At 39.4% G+C, this 20,900-nt stretch overlaps 2 protein-coding genes across 2 annotated transcripts in view; both read right to left on the bottom strand.

The window, feature by feature from the left end:
- The window catches only part of mertka (c-mer proto-oncogene tyrosine kinase a), a 17,692-nt gene extending 3,807 nt beyond the window's left edge, over positions 1-13,885 (bottom strand). Inside the window, exons 1-17 of the mRNA XM_019270236.2 lie at positions 13,609-13,885; positions 12,410-12,725; positions 12,235-12,335; positions 11,987-12,157; positions 6,909-6,995; positions 6,682-6,797; positions 6,414-6,603; positions 5,557-5,702; positions 3,683-3,818; positions 2,339-2,489; positions 1,654-1,742; positions 1,456-1,551; positions 1,281-1,361; positions 1,112-1,204; positions 886-1,004; positions 630-739; positions 373-532 (exon numbers count right to left, since the gene is read on the bottom strand). Coding sequence (XP_019125781.2) covers positions 373-532; positions 630-739; positions 886-1,004; positions 1,112-1,204; positions 1,281-1,361; positions 1,456-1,551; positions 1,654-1,742; positions 2,339-2,489; positions 3,683-3,818; positions 5,557-5,702; positions 6,414-6,603; positions 6,682-6,797; positions 6,909-6,995; positions 11,987-12,157; positions 12,235-12,335; positions 12,410-12,725; positions 13,609-13,693 — 2,247 coding nt within the window. The 5' untranslated portion in view covers positions 13,694-13,885. The remainder of the gene's footprint in view (positions 1-372; positions 533-629; positions 740-885; positions 1,005-1,111; positions 1,205-1,280; positions 1,362-1,455; positions 1,552-1,653; positions 1,743-2,338; positions 2,490-3,682; positions 3,819-5,556; positions 5,703-6,413; positions 6,604-6,681; positions 6,798-6,908; positions 6,996-11,986; positions 12,158-12,234; positions 12,336-12,409; positions 12,726-13,608) is intronic.
- A 580-nt stretch (positions 13,886-14,465) lies between these two features.
- lhcgr (luteinizing hormone/choriogonadotropin receptor) lies at positions 14,466-20,105 on the bottom strand. The gene is made up of 11 exons (XM_010730416.3): positions 19,933-20,105; positions 18,422-18,493; positions 18,117-18,191; positions 17,950-18,024; positions 17,625-17,699; positions 17,454-17,531; positions 17,293-17,361; positions 17,108-17,182; positions 16,521-16,706; positions 16,170-16,238; positions 14,466-15,969 (listed from the first exon to the last, which is right to left on the bottom strand). Exons 1-11 carry the CDS (start codon positions 20,103-20,105, stop codon positions 14,793-14,795), a joined length of 2,124 nt encoding a protein of 707 aa, XP_010728718.2. The 3' UTR covers positions 14,466-14,792.
- Positions 20,106-20,900: the final 795 nt, after the last annotated feature.

Genomic DNA, 20,900 nt, shown 5'->3' with positions numbered 1-20,900 from the left:
TTGATTTATTTATTTATTTATTTTATGTTTTTGTTTTGTTTTTTGCCAACAACACAAACAATGGCTTGTTTTTGGATAATCATGTGCGTTATTTTAGATAATGTGTTTTTACTATAATCCAAAATTACCTCACATTGATAACTAATGCAAGGAAGCCTATAAAAATAAAACCTTTTAAAAGGCTATTAGTGCTCTGTAAATTCAGATGACTCAGATTAATGGTTTTGAGAGGAGTGAATGATAAGTGAAAGAAATGAGCGGAAGAAACACAGTGTACTTTCTGTCAGACACGTTCACATATTTTCGCACTCTGACCTAAGAATGACACTACAGAAGAAGACCAAGAAGACCGGAGCAGATGGAAGTACTTACCACATCACTCTTTACAGTAAAAACTCTGTCTGCCAGACTCTCTACTGCAATCCATTTTACAGGCATTTTGGCTATTCTGCCTTGCCTGTAATAATCTCCACTGTAGATCTTCTTAGATAACCCAAAGTCGGCTACACACACCGTCATGTCATCACGCAACCTGTAACAAAAAAGAAAAAGAAAAAGTGAAAAACAAAATCAGCCAAACTCCCATTAATCTAAAATTGACTCCAAAAATGTTTGTATTCACAACGTACATGCAATTTCGAGCTGCCAGGTCACGATGCAGAAAGTTACGACTGCTGAGATACTCCATCCCCAAAGCGATGTCAACCATGAATTTCAGGAGGGTCTGGGTCGGCAAGAACTGTGTAAAAAACAAAAACAAAAAAGAAAACAGCATGATAATTATGAGTTAATACTGTTTAGTTCAATAATAATAATAATAATAATAATATAATAAATATAATAAGAATAATAAGTAGGTAATGTCGTGTCAGGCTGAAATCATACCAGTGAATTCTCTCCCAGGCGTGAGCGCAGCAGGAAGCTATGTAGATCTCCATATTTCATGAATGGCAGGATGACCATGGGCTTGGGAAAATGTCCTGAGCCTACCTCCATGCACACACCTTAAAAAGACATGTCAATATGCACAAATAATATGAGGATATGGACCAAGAAACAGAGAGGTGGGGTTCAACAATACTTTAAAGAGTTAATAATGCATCACTCCTACCGAGCAGTCTGATGACATTCGGATGGTTGAAATCTTTCATGCAGGCCGCCTCATTCAAGAACTCTTCAATCTCCCTTTGAGAGAAGCTATCCACTGAAGAAAGAGAGGAAAGTTATCTTACTTGTTTTATAGTTTACAGATGATCAAAGTCTTTTAACAGAACGCTCACATTTCATTGTCTTCACAGCGACTTTTTCAGACGTTCCGTCAGGTTGTCTTAAATGTCCCTCCACCACGGAGCCAAATTCACCTGATTAAATGAAACCAAATCATTAATATTTCAAACACAGCTAGATATAATCATGTGAATGTGTGTTTCCATGTATTGAACTGTGTTCACTCACCCTCTCCAAGAATCTTCCCTATTGAGAGCAAGTTCCTCAAGACCATCACGTCCGCAAGTTTTGCCTGGAGTTCATCACTAACACCAAGGTTCCCAACTGCAGACAGGACCCACTCAAGTTATCACATACTGCCTTTAGCAGGACAAAATAAATGTCTACATACATGTTGATTTCCCACAGTGATATTCAACGACATACGTGTCATTCCTATGGCTGATCGATTGTAGGATCTCTGGGGTTTGTACTGTACAATAGGCGGCAGCTTTTCTCCACCTCCAGGCACCCACCTGCAGGGGGAGACAGGGAAAACACAAAAACAGGGAATGTTGAACATAACGTCATTACAGCTTGGTTATCATATGCAAACAGACTGAAGACTGAAGTGGGGTCACAGAGAGGAAGCCCTCTGAGCTGTCAGATACTGTTTTCCTCTCTGAGTCGGCAGCCTGTGACACATTCCTGTTAATATCCTGAGCGGCAAGACTGAGTCACAGCTTCTTAATAATGACTTCCAGAGTATTAACAGCTGGTTGTTGTCCATCTCTCCAGCTGCAGTCATTACTGGACTCAGGTGTAGACAGTGGTGATTAAGAGGAAGCAAAAGCAGTTTATGAACAGTGTCTGGAAGTTTTCAGTTTTCTAAGTCCTACTATGGGAGAGAACTGTGCAGGACTGAAGAAGGATTACAGAATACCCCCAGGCAACAAATACAAAATTAACTACAGCATCAACATCTTTTATGTTTTTAAAGCAAAGTAAAAGGTAAACAATGCCAACAAATTGGCTACAGTAATCGGTAGCAATTTCAAAAATAAGACAATCAGACTTGGAACAAGTTTGGTAATTTAGTAATTGGACAGAAGATAAAAGATTGTCAGCATACCCAAAGCAAGAGTCAGAGGTCCTGTTGCGTACACAGATAGCCCCCGATAGGATAAGCATCAGAAGACAGAAGCCACACACCACGCCCAGCACAACATAGAGAGAATCTGGAACCTCAGTGTCAGGACTGGACGATGGGGACATGACTGATTCTGGGATAGGCACAAGAGATAATAAGTATGAACGTTTAGAAAAGCAACACTCAGCACATGGTATATACAAAATCCAGTTTTCAAGATAGGTTGACTAGACTGAATTATGCTACCATAGCCAATAAAACACCTCAGTATTGTAGCAATGTTATGTCAATTAATATATTTTCCCAATAAATAAGGATTATAGCAACATGTGCATGGATAAGTTGTTTTGGTGTGAAGGATAGGATAATTTTCTAAACCAAACCGGCAGGATTTTAAATTATACCTTGAAAATCACTATTATTCAATGTGTTTAAGTTTCCCTGTTTAAGAAAAGAACTTAACTAGTTTCCAAATTGTTTTGTTTTTGATAATGTCGAAGATAATCCTGACCTATAAAGTTGTAGCCAGTTAATCTTAAATAAGACTAAAGACTAAATCTAAACAGCAGCCTAAAAGGAAGCTCTGTTAGACTGTGCACAGTGTTGCTTTTAACTAGATCAGGGGTTTTCAAAGTGTGGGATAGTGGGCCTCCCCTAAGAGAACTCAAAAGCAGCCACTTTTGACCATGAAACAGCAAAGATAAGACATACTGTATCGTTTTGTGGATTTTTTTTTGCTACTCTTTGGGGGCTAGCTGGCCAAGGTTTCATCGCACAGTGATGAGACACATATCTTTGTAAGATATATTTTTATTTTTCCCCTGCCGTGCCTCCCCTGAAGTCCTCTGGCGCCCCCCAAGGGAGGCGCGCCTCACACTTTGAAAACCGCTGAACTAGATGATATTATCTTGTAAACATGTTATGCCATGTTAACCATCTTTGTTGAGCTAAGCATGCTAACATTTGCCAATTACCACTAAGTACAGCTGAGGCTGATAGGAATGCCATTGCTGGTATTTGGTTTGGACAAGTTAACCCGATGTCAGTAGATGAAAGGTCAGGATATCAGGGTTAATACAGTTCATTCTCCAAATGTGTGTTTTCATGGCAATTCATCCAATAGTTGGTGAGATTTATTTCAATTTGGACCAAAGTAGTCAGAGACACACGACTAGTCTGTTTTATACCGAATAAAGCCTTGAGACGTACTGTATCTATTAATAGGGCAGTAATGTTATTCTACCATGGTACAATACATCATCTGAACTATGCTGGCTCAGATTATCAAGTTCCCAGATGATGAGATAAATCAATAGAGCAGCTTACTGTTCTCTGGCACAAACTGAACGACACGTGGGCTGACCATGCCGCTCCCTGCGCGTGTGCATGCAGCCACCTCCACACTGTAGGTTGCGTTGAATTCTTGCACTTCTACAAAGGCCACGGTGGTGTTTGTGTGGATCTGAAACAACACAACAACAACAGAGATTATTTAAATGTGTCTCGTGTCATAATTAGACTGCTATTGAAAACATGTTTTAAAGGTTAATCATTATTTAACCTGGTAGAAGAACAGAGTTTACAGGCTTTTCATGATAAGCATTCTGGAGGAACAGCATGTTAAGGAACATCTTGTACAATTGTGTAAAGTCTCCAGCTCAACATCCTTGCTGTATGTCATGCCTTTCTCTCTCTGTGTCTTCTTCTCCTTTTTATTTAATGCACTACAGCAAACAAGAAATCCATTTAAAAAAGTCCCTTAAAACTGTGTTCATGCAGTCATTTACAATATGAAACCTTTTTGGAAAATCCCAGGGAACTGTATACTGGGGATTATCATATATAATGAAACTGTTTACAAAAAAGGGAAGGAGACTGACTTTCAAGGAGAAGCTGCAATGGGAGGGAAGGGGACATGTGACAGACATAGTCCTGCATTTCACAACACCACACTGGAGCATCTGGGGCTCCTCTGCTTTGCGAATGTGCTGACGGACTGTCGGAGTAGGAACACTGAACCCATGATTAATGGTCTATCACGTCTGTGGCACCAAGCACAGGGTAACATGTGGTTAAATGCTCTGACAGGAGAAAACCCTCAACAAATTTCGGAAATCAATGTCCGATTCAAAATATGATGACAGCACCACAACTTCTACCTTTATACACACAAAACTGTAGTGAGTAATGTTAACAAATGATTCCCCCAGTTAGAAAAAATAATTAGTTTATATAAGGTGGTCTGACAGGGACAGATGATTCTGAGGATTAAACATGTAGCCTTTGTGCGCGTTTCCAGTCAACGTCACTATGACAAAGCCTTTGTGTGTCATAACCAACTGACTCGACGATGCATGCGAATATCTGGGACTATGGTACACATCCCGTTGTATTCATATTCCATTTACGCTGTTCAGCATGTGGCCTTGAGTCATCACAAAGAAAATGAATTTCACACCATCAGCTTCCTTTAACTACAACACAGACAGGAAGGAAAGGAAAACACTATTGTATCAGAGAGCACTTAGCCAGGAACAGCAAGCACTATGATGAATGGAGGTCATCAAGGAATAATACACCAGGCATTCGATGTATACAAAAGTAATTGTTATTAGATAAACTGCTATTTCTTGTAGTGTATCTAAAAACTTATAACTTTCCCTGCCTTGTTGTTCCTGATTTTTTTTTTTTTTTTAAAAAGGGAAGCTGACCTTAGGCTGAGTGGGCAGGACAAAGGGAAATCACATATTCCCAATATGGGAGACTCATTCTTTTCATATTTGTCACACATTAGTCATTGTTATTGAAAATCTAAAAGGAAACACCAGCCTCAACAAACCTCACATGAAACATGAATATCATAACTATTGTGTATATTACTAAATATAAAACTAAATATAATACAGTTGTGAATAGGGGAGTATACTGTGTACGTATGGAAGTGTAGGCAAACTTATATTTTAATGATATAATTATTATATTTTAATTCTTTGCACATGAGGGATTCACAAAAGCAGCATTACTGTTTGTGATTTTATTTCAGAAATCAGTGATTTCTATGAATCTGTTTATACATATATTTCTTTTGCCCTGCTTTTATCTAATTTATATACATATATATACTTTAAATGTAAGTTATTGCGACTGCTGCATAAAAAAGAAAAAATCTTTTATTACAATGTTGCTGATAACCTGCTCACCTTGATCACTTGTGTGCCATGTCTGACTATAACATCATAGCCCTGCAGAATGCCATTTATCTTATCGTCAGGGGGAGGTTTCCAACTGATCACCAGCCAGGACTCGTTCACTTGTACGGTGACATTTCGAGGATAAACTGATGGCACTGAGAACGTGACAAGAAATGAGAAACAGTGGAATTAAGACATCATCGAGAGTAAATCTAGAGACTTCATGTTACATGCCAACCTATAAAACAAAAATGAAAAACGAAAGGAAGACGGCCGTCCATTGAAATCTTTGATTACAGTTTGGTATGTGGTCATTTCCTGGCACAGTTCAATCTTACAACTTAAAATATCCCCTGTGGTGGCTTTAGGAAGGAAATTGGAAGCAGCTCCACCCAGTATGCAGTTTATGTTTTCTCAGTGAAACCACTCCTATTTCCTAAGTGACCCTTTCAAAAAAACAACACAGATTCAGTGGATACGACATCTTTGTGAGTTAGTTGTGCAACTTCCGTAAATTCCAATTCTTATACACTGCTAGTCCGAAGAGGCTTACGTTAAGCACATATTGGATGGGAAAGTAGTAGGCTAATTACATAGAGCTGTGTTCCTGAAACCTAAACAAGAATATGCTATGATGAGGGGGAGGCAGGAGCACAACAGAGGTTTTTCTTATAAGTAAATACACAGTCTGGTGTTTAAGGCAAATACAGTCTCAGCTTTCTTAACTCAAACATGAGATGGATCAGATTTTGTATTATTTTTTCTTTTATCTGTTGCAATTGTACACCAAATCAGCTAAGGTATTGTCAGCTGCAAGCAATATTCAACCTTCAAATTGTTCCATGGTTACTTAAGTACTCACACACCTCCCTCTGTGGTGTTGCTCTGAATCCACATGGTGACAGGAGAGGCTCCCACCTCATTGCTGCAGGAAACGCTCATGTTGTACCACGTCATAGCCTGCAGTCCAGGGATTTCATAATGGAAAGGCGGCACTGTGACATTGATGAACCGGGTGTTCGTCACCTCTCCTTTTCTCCGACTCACCTCTTTAATCTAAGACCGAACAGAGAACATGTGAGGATCAATCTTGACATTAATCAACTGTGCTGTTTCTGCAGACGTGAGGCTTACCCTGATGTGGCATCGAGTTAGTGGAGAGAAACCATCATGTCCAGGGCTCCAGCTCACCATCAACTTATTTGACTGTCTCTCCATCACAGTGACATTATACACAGGGCTGGGAAGCACTGCAAAAAGCCATAAAAACCCTTATTAACTCTCTGACATGAAGGCATATGGTCAGCTTTCAGAGCATAAAAACCTCTTGAAATGTCAGCCTCCAAATGACCCAGATTTACCTTTGATGTTGATGTTTGCTTCTCTGGACGTGGTGACACCCTTCGCATTGTGAGCTTCACAGCTGAACTGAGTGTACTTGTCCACACCTGCAATTGACACATCGAAGAGGACAATGTAGCACTTTCATTGCTGAATAAATTCAAAACAACCGATCCTCAAGGTCTAGATAGTGCTAAATATTTGGACAAATCGGGCGTTATCTTTCAATACCAGGGGGAAAAAAAACCTAAATACATGGCAACTAGACACATTCTCATTAGGTTGTAAGTTTGGACAAAATAATTTATCTCTGTGTCAAAGGTATTTCTAGGGAGGAAGTGCCATGTCAGTCTGAAAGGAGAAGCAAGACTAAAACTGATACCAATTATACCTCAAAAGTTCACACAGCAGTGCCCCATGCAGTACATGCAAATTGAGCCTCTCCATTGTGATGTACTGTGGTAACAATCCTTTTGCTGGGTCTCTTTTCCTGGAAGCACAATTCCTGTCTTTCAACAGCCACAGATCTGCGCAGTTAGAATAGGACTGGGACAGCTGCTAGATAATGTCCCTTTTGTGCTCTGTTTTCCAGTGTCTCTATCTCGGAAACCTTTCCACAAAACTAATCACAGAGGAGCCTGTAAGAGATGACTGCAACCAAAGTTGTTGGGATGTTTTGTTTACATTCTGCAGAATATCATGACCTCATAAGTTTGCCTTCCTCTGCCTGGGAACACCAGGGTAAAGAGTTTCACATAAAATAAAATTAAAAAAAGATTTGTAAAATAAATGACTTCTTTTTCTCCTTTCGGCTTTTACCCTTCAGGGGTCGCCACAGCGAATCAGTTGCCTCCATCTAACCCTGTCTTCTGCATCCTCTTCTCTTACACCAACTACCTTCATGTCCTCTTTCACTGCATCCATAAACCTCTTCCTCTAGGCCATAAATGCATTTTTGTGAGGAAGTTAGGACATCCCCACATTTATTACCACTTACTGTAAAATACCTAAAATTAAAATGAAGTGCACCACATCAGGTGCAAACATCATTAGAGAGGATTGTGGATGAGCCAGTCTTATTTAAACTTTAGATATTTACTTTGGTTTGCTCTTGATTGTTGAAGTGAGTGGTATCACCATGGTGAGAAACCACAGAGAGCTCACTGAGGCTGTAGATGAGTCTGTGAAGGAATTGAAGGAATATCTCCACAGAGTTACAAATCAGCCATTCCACTGTCCAGGAAATACTTTACAAAATGGAAAACATCTAAAACAACTGCCAACATGGCTGTCCTAGCAAGAGAACAGACTGAAAGAAGTCACCAATAATCCTAAAATATCATCATTAACTACAGTTAGCTTTCACCAGAGTTGATGTCAAAGTAAATGCATCTAATGTGACAAGCTTGATGTTCATGAGGTGTACTGTCAAAGGCAAGTCTAAGCTTTGCAGGAGATTATCTAGACAGAAACCAGCACTTCTGTGCTTTGGACTGATGAATGATACAAGTTAAATTATTTTGGCACAGTAACAGCAGACATGTTTGGCTTAGACCAAAGACAGCATTTAAGCACAAGAACCTCATACCGGCTGTGATTTGGGGTTTCTTTGCTGCAGCAGGGCCTGGCCAGCTCACCATCACAGAATTCACTATGAATTCTTGATAGTTCCAAAGGTGCTTGAGGAAAATGTGAGACTGTCTGTGCAGTTGTGGACCTTGCAACAGGACAATGAGCCAAAACATAAGTCCAGTAAGAAATGGTGCAAAAAAATGGAAATGACCAAGTCAAAGATCTTAATCCTATTGAGATGCTGATTTGCTGATTTGAAACTGGCTGTGCATACAAGAAACCCCTCATACATCAGACAGCTGAAGGAATTCTGCATGAAGGAGTGTGAAAAACTTCATCTCAGTCAATTTCAGAGGCTAGAAGACAGTTCAAGGAAAATGTCTAATTTAGGTTATTTCAGCAAAAAGGGCAATACTAGCTTTTTGGGCATGTGGTGTCCAAACTTTAGCAACTGGAATCTTTGTTTATTTTGAAAAATAAATGATAAAGTCACAATTTCATTCTCTTTGGTTCAATGAAACTACCTCTATCTATTGTCAGAAAAAAGAGGAAATTATGGATTATGTCAGTATTTCTTTGAAAAAAGAAATAAGAATTTCATGAGATGTTCTCATTTTTTCACATGACTGTGACATTCAAGCAAAGAAAATAGAACAACACACAATAAATGTTGGATTACATGGATCGAAACCACACAACAAAACTAAGCTCTGAGAGAAATGTGCAAATACATCAGCACATTTCCAGCCAAGCTGTGCAAATGTAATTAGTACATGCCTCATTTCAGTCTGCATGGCAAACAGATGGGGCATAGTGGACACTGAGCACGTTTGACTGCCATCCCAAATGAAACTGGTTATTCTTATATAACTTTTACAAAGAGCTCCTGCTAGGTTGAAACAATGCTGCATATATTTGCTGTTTTTGTGGCTATGGTCATAATAAAATGACACCAGCATTATGGATCTCAATTGTGGAAAAAGTATCAACATTTCCACAAAAAAGTGTCTAATTACACTTTCAGAATAACCCACGTCTCTGCTGTATGTTGGAAGGAGGGGCAGAGAACCATGGAAGCATGTGTTTACATGGATTAAAAATATTTTGGTTTAAAAAAAAAAAAAAAAGGAGTTTCCAAAACAGAGAAGTGGACTGTGCTGCATGGGTGGTTTCATAAATCCTTCAACCAAGAAACTACAGTACAGTATCAACTTAATTGTTGAGTGTTTTGAGTGTCTCAAGCTTAAACATACATATTATTTTCAAGTTATATTTTTTGGAAAAAGGAAAATAATAGTTCAGTCACTTGTACTTTTGCTTTCACTGTAAGTTGGCAAGAAAATGAAAACAAAGAGTAACAATACTGTAGAAAAAAAAATAGATGGGTTAGCCACTCAAATGGAAACACATGAAATTATAGAGGGAAACATTCCAGTTTACTGAGATGCCTCAGATTACTATGTTATTTTTCCATTTTTATATTCTGGCAACAAATATAGCCGAACTGCTCTGTCAGGTTACAACTAAGCCTATGACTTTTCTCTGCTTTGTACCACATGTGTGTATGCTAACAACTCCCCTAAAATAAAAACATAACAAAAGCATTCTAGTAATACAGGACCAACACTTTAGTGAGGAAAGAGGCCTTGGACTTATAGTATGCATGCAGAAGAGTGGGTTTACACTGTTTCGTTGTGCCAATATTTGGACCTGCACAGAGCTCTGGTAGACTGCAGCCTGCCAGCCTCTGTATCCAGCCCCTCCCTGCTGGGTAGTGGGCCGTCCTGTGAATGAGGTCTTTGTCCGCGGAGCCAACCCCCGAACAGACTCCCTGTGCAGCCCCCCATCCCCTTACTGCCCAGGCCCTTGCACATGCTGCACCAAAGCACAGCTCTGAACCTTTAACCCCTCAGCTTCGGGCGGTATCACCACTCACTGGCTACAGCAGCAGTGCTTAGCCTGCAGGGTGCTCAAAATGAAGGGTTAGAGCACCCAGAGCAGAAAGGTTATGCTTTTAATAACAAATGTTTGCTTTCAAGTAGAGGGCTGCTGAGGCCATAAAGGGAGAGTCCATGTTTGAACAGCCAACAATCCTTTCAGATTTTCTAAATTTAATGCTATGTAATTTAAAGAAAGTTCTTTATTCATCTTAAGAATATAACATGAAAATAAAAACTCAAACCTCAACTGTTACAACTAGTCTTTACTTTTATATTTAGTATATTCAGTTAAAATAAATCAAGTTTGATGTTCTCTTTAATGTAGCGCTAGTAATAGGAAGTCATTTTTGGATTCAGCCAAATCAAATTGGTTGGTTTTCCTATTCTTCTGTGTTATTAAATTAAATATATATTTGGAAGTTTGGACTATTGATTGGACAAAGCAAGCAATATAAATGTCAAAAGACTCCAGCTAGCCATCCAGTTGGCTTAGCTTAGCATATAAACTGGAAACAGGGGGAAATGGCTAGCCTAGCTGTGTTCAAAGGGCAACAAAATCCATGTACCAGCACCTTTAAAAGTTCAATAATTAACACATTATTGGTTTAATCACTTGGTTATACATTTTATAGGTGGCTACGTGCTGGACTATTTCTTTACTGTCACCAGTAACTTCTTGATTTGGTTACCTAGCAACGACAGTTTTGCCAGTTCAGTCTTTATGCTAGGCTATGTTAACTAGCTTAGATACACATTGGCTGTACAGGAATTAATAAAAGTGAGTGAAACTATTGCTTTCATCAGGCTTACAATAAGTGTTTCCACTGTTTCCTGTTTGTCACATTGTCTTCAGTATACAGCTAGAAGAGCGGCGCTACAAAAAGCACTGGCCATGCGTGAATGACCGCTGGTAACCATTCAGCGTTACAACAGGAGGCCCCAGTGACACTAACCACAGTGATAAATCTCATGGCAGTAAGCAGATGCTGAGGCAGCAGAGACGAGGCAGAAATTCCATGTTCTGTCACCATTATCAAAAAACCACATGTCCCTTTATCTCATTTGAATGTTTCCACATTCAAACACAGGAGGAACTCAACCAAAGTGAAATTAGTTTGACAAACTGAAGCTTGTAGTACTTTTATACAAGCCAGAAGCTCTTCTAGTAAAATAAGCCCCATTTATTTACCTCATTAAGAAAAAAAATATATACCCGCAGACAGAGTTTGATCAAGGAGCACTTTAAATGATTTAACAAAGATGAAACAATTTAAACAAAAGAGTCTTTCTAGCTGATGACATTACTTTTGCAGCATCTCTAACCCATATCACACTAATAAAAGGAACAAATTAAGCGCTGTTCGTGTTCATAGCACATTGTCAGCTTCTTTCTGTCTGATTTAAGGTGTCATTCAGACTTATGCTGAGTCATATTCTGATAATTCATTGGACCACTTGTAAGGAGAACTGCAAGAAATTCTCTTTAGAGAACCAACTCAAGAGGAACAGGCAACAAGAAGAAAGAAGTATCGCTTTTACAAAGCAAATCACTGTGAAACCTCTCTGTAAGTGTGGCTGTGTCTCACCTGACACAGTGTAGCTGTTAGGAGAGTTGTGAATGTCATTATCAGGTAGTCCATCACGGAGCCAGCGGATTTGAACGGGGTCTGGAGGTCCTACTGCCTCACAGGTCAGTGTGAATGGTGTGTTTGTTGTTACGTTCTGGTCCTCTGGTTGATGGATAAATGTCGGTAGACCTACAGACCAAACAAATGTGTCACAAAATGTGGGCACCCCAACAAGCACCCAATGCTGGCATCATGCTGAAACTCACCTTCAATCTCGAGGATGGTTGGCTGAGATTCAACAATTTTGGTGCTGATATTCATTTTGCAGCGATACTCCCCAGCATCCGAACGCTGCACATTTTTAATTCTATAACACATTAGGACATTTGTCAGCCTGTAATCAGCCCGTCAAGTAATTTCCCCCCTTTATGTGCTACATACCTGACAGTGGAGCAGAGAGTCGTGACACCATCTGTGGTGGCATGGAGTTCGTTGAACAGCACATGTGTACTTCCTGAAAAGTCTTGTCCATCCTTCACCCAGCTGATGGTGGGTTCCAGCCTGGCATCAGGGATGTCGATTGAGCAGTTGAAGTTGGCCTCATGGCCCTCCGACAGCAGGATGGTGCCTACGGTGGGCTTGAAGTGCAGCCGACTAAGCTGATCCGGGTTCAGATAAACTCTTGAAACGCGGCCCGGTATCACAAATGGCCCAGAGGTCCTGGTGGGACGGTGGAACCGGTGCACAGAGTGCTGAGCTGTTTACAGAGGGAGATGTTAGATATATCCTATACTCACATAATCACATTGAGCTTTGAATGCTCTAGCTGGAAAATGAGGTCTGAGATGATGACCATTAAAGATTTGACCTCCAAAGAAACTAAATATGGTTACATACAAAATGAAAAGCACCATAAAGTTGCATTCAAAGACCTTTAGTGTGTTAGATATTTTTATAAACAATTTCTTATTTTTTCAAATAATTAATCATTAGAAATGTATCAGTCATTTAGAATGATATCTGATATCTGTTCAACCAACACCTCAAAACTCAAAAATATTCTTAAAATAATTAATTATTGTTTAAGCATAAAAACGTTATGCTGAAACAATAAACTGATTATCAAAATAGCTGGAAATTAATTTTCTGTGATTAGCTTAGCAGTTTATTGTTTCAGCATTTATCAGTTTTCTGTGATTAGCTTAGCAGTTTATTGTTTCAGCATTTATCAGTTTTGATTGTAAAAACAAAACTAATATATATTAACTGCTATAAATCTAAATATTTCTTAAGGACATAAAATAAACTGTTTACCCACTGGAATGTTTTCATGAACTATGTCTCTTTACCAGACGCGTATTTTGAAGCGTTTTTTACTGTCACTATTCCAGCCCACAGCCGAGTGAGCCACATTTTATGACTATAATTAAAAAAGAGGCACACGTTTCGTGCTGTGAGAGACATTCAGGACTCTGCCTTTCTGAAAGTCTTAACACAAATCCTTTAGGTTTTCCACATAATTAATTGAGTACTTGAATCTGCGGGAGAGAGCTGCTCCCTGCTGCACATTACATCGAGTTTAAGATCTCACTTTAAGCGACACCAAGTTAGTAAACCTCCAAGAAAATAAACCAACTCACCGCTGATCGGACTCCCCACAAGAATAACTATGACCGGTGTCAAGAGAAAAACTCCAAACCAGCCCGCAGATGACTTCTGTGCCATGACAAAAGTCTGAACTCTTCACTGCTGCTGTCTGTCCCGCAACAACAGTCTGAAAAAAACTTCCACGTTTTATTTCTAAGCGGACACTTTAACTCCCGACAATAACCAACATCACCCACTAGAGTGGCTTCAGCTCAGCCTGTGCAAAGACTTGTTGATCCGAGATCAGATTCAGCTGGAGAGAGAGAGAAAAAAAGAGAAAAGTTTACTTCTCCCGACGTCACAGGAGGATCCCATGAAGGCGGGACTGAGACAATAACACCGAAATCCTGAAAAACAACCAAAATACAGCAGAAAAACAACAAAGACTCAAGAAAACTAAACAATTTTACATCAGTTTATGTTTTTTATTTTTTCCAATATTGTCTTTTTTTTCTTTTTCTCTTTTCGAGAGAAAATATGCTATTACATTACAAATACTATCTTTCACGTTATATTATAATAAGCATTATGCACTGTGCACATTACGCAACTGTGTAGCCTGACAACACAGACTTTTATTTTTAGTAGCACAATCTCTAAAAGCTTTAACAGAAAAACAAAAACTTTGGCGGCATAGATAAGTTGTCTTTCCAACTACCCCACCATGTGGTCGACTATGCCTATGGCTATAGATTTCCTTAATAAAATAGGCAAACAAGTACATACATTTATAACAGGGTCGGCTTTCACAAGGTCTCTTTAGTAGCTGTTCTGGAGCTTTTGATTGACACAATCACCTATTTAAATAGACCAAAAGAGTATCCAACAAAACAATAAGGGTCCATTGATTCTGTAGATTTCTGTTCTATTAAAGCAGGAAAACAACAGGCAGGACAATTCCTGCATCAGTCAACACATCTCACCCTTGAAAAAGTCTATTCACTGAGTTGAACTGATATCAGACTTGATGGTTGAGGAAAAAGCACTCTGGAGTTTTTTCTTTGTCTCCAAAAGTGCAAAATAAAATGTGTCATCAATGTCAATATGTCACAACAAGTAAATATTTTTATCCAGATCTAGCATGAAATGTTTTCCCTCAGTTTGTCTCATCCAAAGTCCAAAGGTTTGCATCTTTTGGTTTTTAGGTGAGTTTCCCCTCCTCTTTCAGATGATGGCTCTATCCTGTCATTGCCTCCAGCCTCACTCCTGTGCCTGCTCCATTATTATTGGATCCCAAGTTGCGTTTAATTGCATTTTCACAGCAGTAGGCCTTCATGTGATAAACACTCGCTTTGCTTTTACAGCATCCCATGGCACTCATGAGCTGATATGCGTCTTTTCTGAAAGCCTTGGTAAAAATGGCATAAAGGAAAGGATTGGCACAAGAGTTGATAGGGAAGAAGAGGACCAGCAGAATCTTGGAGTTAGTAACTGTGATGAGGGGAACTTTAAATGCGGCAGAGATGGCAAAGAAGGAAATGGGAGCCATGCAGAGGAAATCCGTAAAGATGAGCACAGCCATGCGCTTTGCAATCTTGGTGTCAGCACTTCTTCTGGGGAATTCAGGGTTCTTTACAGCCAGATAGATCAGCACATAACAAACACAGACAACGATGAAGGCTCCCACATTGAGGAGCAGGATAATTATGATGAAGGCCTGAGCCAGTGGAGTCTCAATGTCCATGGGTAAGCACATGCTGACTTTGGCGTAACTGCTCACACCAACCAGGGGTAGCATCCCCATCCCAAGACTGATGAGCCACCCAGCAGCCATTATGCTCGCTGCCTGTTTGAGTACCAGACGGCGCTCTACCTGCAGGGCGTTGGTGATTGTGTGCCAGCGCTCCAGGGTGATGGTGGAAAGCGTGTAGACTGATAGCTCCCCACCAAACACAGACAGGAAGCCAGCAGCACTACAACCTGGCCCCGTCTGCCATTCAATAGCATGCTGACTGTAGTGACCACGTGTGTGCAGGTCCACTGTGGCAATCATCAGCAGGTAGATCCCAATGCAGAGGTCTGCAAAAGCCAGGTGGCACATGAGGAACCGAGGCACCGTCAGCTTATTGCGGCTGGTGAAGGAGACCAGGAGGACTGTTAGATTACCTGTGATGGCCAGTATGTTGATAAACCAGACAGCCACTCTGAGAAAACTGAAACCTGCAATGTCCTCACAGGGATTAAAAGCATCTGCTTCAGGTGTGCAAACCAAAGTTGGTCGGTTCTGACAAAAGGCCAGTTCTGGATAGTGGAAATTCACATCTCCAAAGGCTGCATCCTCCACAAACAGATTGCTGTCTGAAAAGTCCATGAATAGATTTGTATCTGCTGAACCTCCAATCACACGCTGAACCCTGTTTTCAGAGAAGAAGAAGAGTTGGTTAGTTAATCTCAAATTGAAGAATTCAGAATAAAGAGTTAACATGACCAGTAACACAGACCTCCGTACAGAACAATAACCTTATAACCTTTTTTGTAGCTTTCATTAATGACTGAGGCTGCACAGACTTTGATTTAATCAATACAGAAGCAGGGAAACATAACAGTGTTTTACCTTGCTGATGGGTCACTGTCATCACAATATGTAGAGTCATTATTCCATGCAGGATTTGTGGGAAAGGCCCTGGATTAAAAGGAAGCAAATCATGTAACTATATCATCACCATTGCTTGAGTAGGTTATTACCTCAGCTGACCCATCTGTGATCACATCTTTGAAATACTACTTATATTGTAGTCCTGTATTCTTTGTTTTATACTATAATAAGCAGATTAGTAAGTTTTTTGAATAATATTCTTGCTCTTGGTGTTTCAGTGAGTGAATGCTGGAACATCAGTGGGGCAGAGTTTACTGTGATAATCCATGAACAAACTAAATAACTTGCAAAATGCACAGTGTAAGTCACCTGTGGGCGTTCCAGCTCAGCAGTGCACAACAGTGACTGTTGTAGGTGAGATGGGCCTCTCGTAGGCTCCACAGTCCCTGCAGAGGGGGCAGACTCTTCAAGGAATATGCTGACTGAGCGAACAACACCAGAACTGACTCCAGTCCATGCGTTGGTAACTTTGTGAGCGCTGTTGCAGACACGTCCCTGTGATATAACACAGAGAACAATATAACTGCATGGAATTGTAAAAGTCTCTTTGTGACCATTCTGCTGGTTATACACCCCACCTAGCTTTTAGACAGTTAGCTGAGCTGCATACTTTTGCAAGTACATGAGCAATAAAATACAACCCACTGTTATTGTATCAGTATATTACACAACTTAGAAGAACACAAGAAGCAATTTCTTGCAGTGATGGAAAGAAAACCTACTTAAGGAATGTTTTCTCTTAAGTCTCTTCTGTCAAGAATTCAAGCAAATAATCCATCAAGGCATAAAAAGCTAGTCGGTCTGTTTGACAAACATCCTCCTCCTTCTTTATATCCTTAATAAATCAAAGCAAATAAAGTTTAGTGACTTTCAGTAGTTTTAAAAATACAACTTACAAGACTCCAGGGCCTGTTGCTCCCTTGAAGGCATCCTTGTGGATCACTTTGAGGTTTCTGTTATTCTTTAATACCCTGAAATCATGAAATGCAGAGTAATGGAGCTAAAGCTTGATCCTGTGAGAAGAAGATACTCAATTTACATCATTTGGTCAAAAAAAGATAATGAGAAAATGAGAAAATACAGCTTATCTATCTTTGTTTCGTTGAAGGCGTGGTCACGTATTTCTCTGATGCCGTTGTTGTACAGGTTCCTGCAATCAGTCACAAGTTTGATATGATTAAAGGTGAGAAAATGCTATCTAGCTAATTATATATACATTAACTCACTTTTTTATTCACTTACATTGTAACATATTCTTTTGTCAATCCAATGAAAGCATTTTGGGGTATTTCCAGTAGATACAGGTTGTCACAGATATCCCTGCAACAGCGCAACAGGTCATGAGTTATTATTATTTCTTTTTTAATCGTCAATTTCAATCATTTCTAAAAGTTTCGCAACAGCTGCACTTACAAGATAAACTCTGATTCAAGAGAAGTGATAGATGTAATATCAGGAAAAATTGTTATCCCGGTATTTGAGATACTCCTGTTGAAGTAAATAAAATTGTGTTATTTTGTGATATGTTGTGTGACTTTTAATGTAAAACAAATGTAGCTACTTCTTAGCAGCATTTAATACAGGTTATTACATGGTATCAATATTAAGTGTTATATAATGTATATTTTCTGATGTTCGGTTATTGGGATAAAATAAAAACATCCTGCCTGATATACATTTTTACTATAACTATATCTAAAAATTATACATTTAAATTGTATATTTTGAGGTCTCTCACAAGTAACGTAGTTTGGGAAGATTGTTAAATGTCCTTTTGCCGATGTGCATCAGACTCCTTGTGTTCTGGATTGAGCTGCAAAGAAACATAAAACATCGGCTGAAACTGTGCTGCATAACAGTAACCATTGCTTTTTATCAGTACATGTAGTCACAGAGAGGACTTACATTTCAGAGAGGTTGGGGAGGTTATTAAATGCTAATGTCTCGATGGTTTCCAGTGTTACGCTCTGAGCAATTTCACTAAGTACAGAACAGAGACAAAGCAATTAAGTTCATCCAAAGAACATATACTTTTACTTGTAAAACGGTTTGGTGTGTCTTATGTCTATACAGGGAGCATGTCCTGAAACCAACTCAGATTTGTTGATAAGGTGTAGTCACAAAGACTAACTTTTACTGCAGCTCCATGACAAAATGTCAGAGTATTTAAGTCAGAGGTTTTCATAAGTGGAAGAGGAAGTGTTACCTACATCCTCTGGACTCCTTTCAAACCCTCAAATGAATGACTTGAAATAGTGCGCAAAGCCAAGTGATAGAGAAACCTGGAAAAAAAAGAATATGACAAGGCACATTCAGTTTTAAAATATCTGATAATCAAAGTCACTGTCTTTGTCAGTAAACTGTACTATATTCAACGTGAAAGAAACTTTATGACTACGTTCCAGTCACACTGATATTTGTCTCTTAGAATTTAAGTTGTGCTGTCATTGTCTGTGAAATATAGTCATTTTTCCGCTTCACTTTATCATCTCTTTACTGCAGCTGCAAACGAATAAAAACACTATTAATTTCTTATCTGTGTGTGTGTGTGCGTGTGTGTGTATGTGTGTGTGTAGGAGTATTGGTGTCATTTGATAGATGCGTTAAGCTGCTGGCCTTCATAAACACTTATCAGGAGAGACTCAAGGTTCTGTGATTTACCAGAGGAGAGGTCAAAATTCCCCACCTTCAAGGCTTGTGACAGTCTGGTGAGCTCTAAAACTGAACTCTAATGGTCAGGAACCCCAAAAGACAGAGAAGATGCACCATTTGACCGTGTGAGATCAACTTGACATTTTCTTTGCAGGCAATTAAGTTGTCAACATTACAGTGTGATGATGTGCTGTACTTGTGGAAAGAGGACATAGCAAATATAAACATTAAGCACAATCTCATGTCCTTCAGTCTGAAACACAGCCTGCAACAATATACTTATTTATAATTTCATTTTATAAACAAAATATAGCAATAAGGTATTATGGTGAAAAAATGAAGGAGAAATTTGTGGAAAGCCTCTCCAGTTCGATGGATTGTCTAAACTGAGACTGCATAAATTTAAAAATGGGAAAAGAATTTCCAGATTTGTTGAAACAAGATCTGCCACAAATCTCATCTGTTGTGGTTTCTATTGATGTGAACCTGTAAAACCTCCAACAAAATATTCATCCCGTCAATGTACTAATACCTGAAGGCGTATCAAAGATTTTTCTCAAAGATATTTTTCCCAATCAGACTCACAACTAAAATCAGGATTTGATTTATGAGGCAGTTATCGTTACTGTGCCAAAGTAGGTTAATGTGTAGCAGGCGGTGTGCTTTGAATCCCAAATAATTGAAAGGGCAGAAGCGACGTCAAACATGAAAAGATCACAAAACTTTTTTTTTTCAAATATAAATGAATCAAATATAATAAGATGTGAAATGTGTGATAATGACTGTAATAGTCAGTTAGTTAATGTAAGCGCATTTGAAATTTGGAACCAAGCCAGTAGGTGCTCGCTTTGTGCGTAATTACGCATGGAGTGGTCTTGGTCAGCAGTTGGTTCCATAAAGAAACACAGAGAGATTAATTATAATTATAGTACCAAATACATTGACAAACAGTTATCAGTCCGGTCAGACCGATAAGTTATCAGGCAACATCGAGCTCTTTTCAATAGATACCTCACAGAACCACCACCTCGTCTTTATCAGATTGGTAAATCCAGTAGTGTGAACTTACAGTCTTATGTCTCTGTGGTCCGTCATCAGCGCTGACCCTTGTGTCACATTGTTGCATCTAATTGTATTAGAGTAACAGCGGCAGATTCTCGGACAGACGAAACCCGAAGCCCACTTGAATCCGTAGAAGAAAAAAAACGAGTGAAACAAGAGCATCGGCAGGGAAGTCCACATTGTCGGGCTGTGATGTCGGCTGAATACTGCGCACTTAGATATAAGGCCCTTCTTCTAAGTCTATTTTGCTGAAGCTGCAGCAGACAGTCATCCTTTACCGGCGCGAAGAGAGACTCTCAGCCACCTGATGCTCAACTTCTTATCAAGTGTGTGTCGCAAAGAGTGCGCTGAGCTTCGTGTTAGAGTGTGACAGCAGTCAGTTACACCTGAGAGTCGTTTTGGTCATTTGGTGGTTTGTTTTTACAGTCAGAAAAATTTGAAGATAACAAGTCCTATTAAATCAGCCTTTAAATCACAAGTCGGAAGTTACATACATTTTCATGAAGCACACCTGCTTGAAAGCACTTTGGGCAACTTTCCTCTTGAACTTGACATGTTGACTGTGGTTAAATGTGCATTAGGGACAGTTTACATATGAATTAAATTCATTTGTGACTTCCCAGTTTAGCATCATTGCGTAGCAGCCCTTTACTAAAGAGAATTGTAAGAATCAGTTGTGTTTTCACTTCCACCCTTTCCTTTTGATTATGTTTGCCAACTCTTGCTGTAATTTCTGTGTATTTAAGGCTAATTAAAATTTCTGCTGGCTTACACATGAAAAGCCAAGTCAATGAGTGTGTCCCTTAGGAGGACATTGTGACCCAAACGCCTCCCTTAACTGTATCTCGTTTGGCGCTACTTATGTTCTTGATAAAGGCAAGGCAACTCTTTAAATAGCCTTGACACATGAAATGTTTTACACTTAAAGACTATTGTGAAATTTAAAACATGACAATCAAGGCCTGCAGTGTTGAA

Source organism: Larimichthys crocea, chromosome III (assembly GCF_000972845.2).
Source record: "Larimichthys crocea isolate SSNF chromosome III, L_crocea_2.0, whole genome shotgun sequence".
NCBI classification, from domain to species: Eukaryota; Metazoa; Chordata; class Actinopteri; family Sciaenidae; genus Larimichthys; species Larimichthys crocea.
Note: the sequence above shows the minus strand (reverse complement) of the source record. Positions and strands in the feature narration are given on the sequence as shown.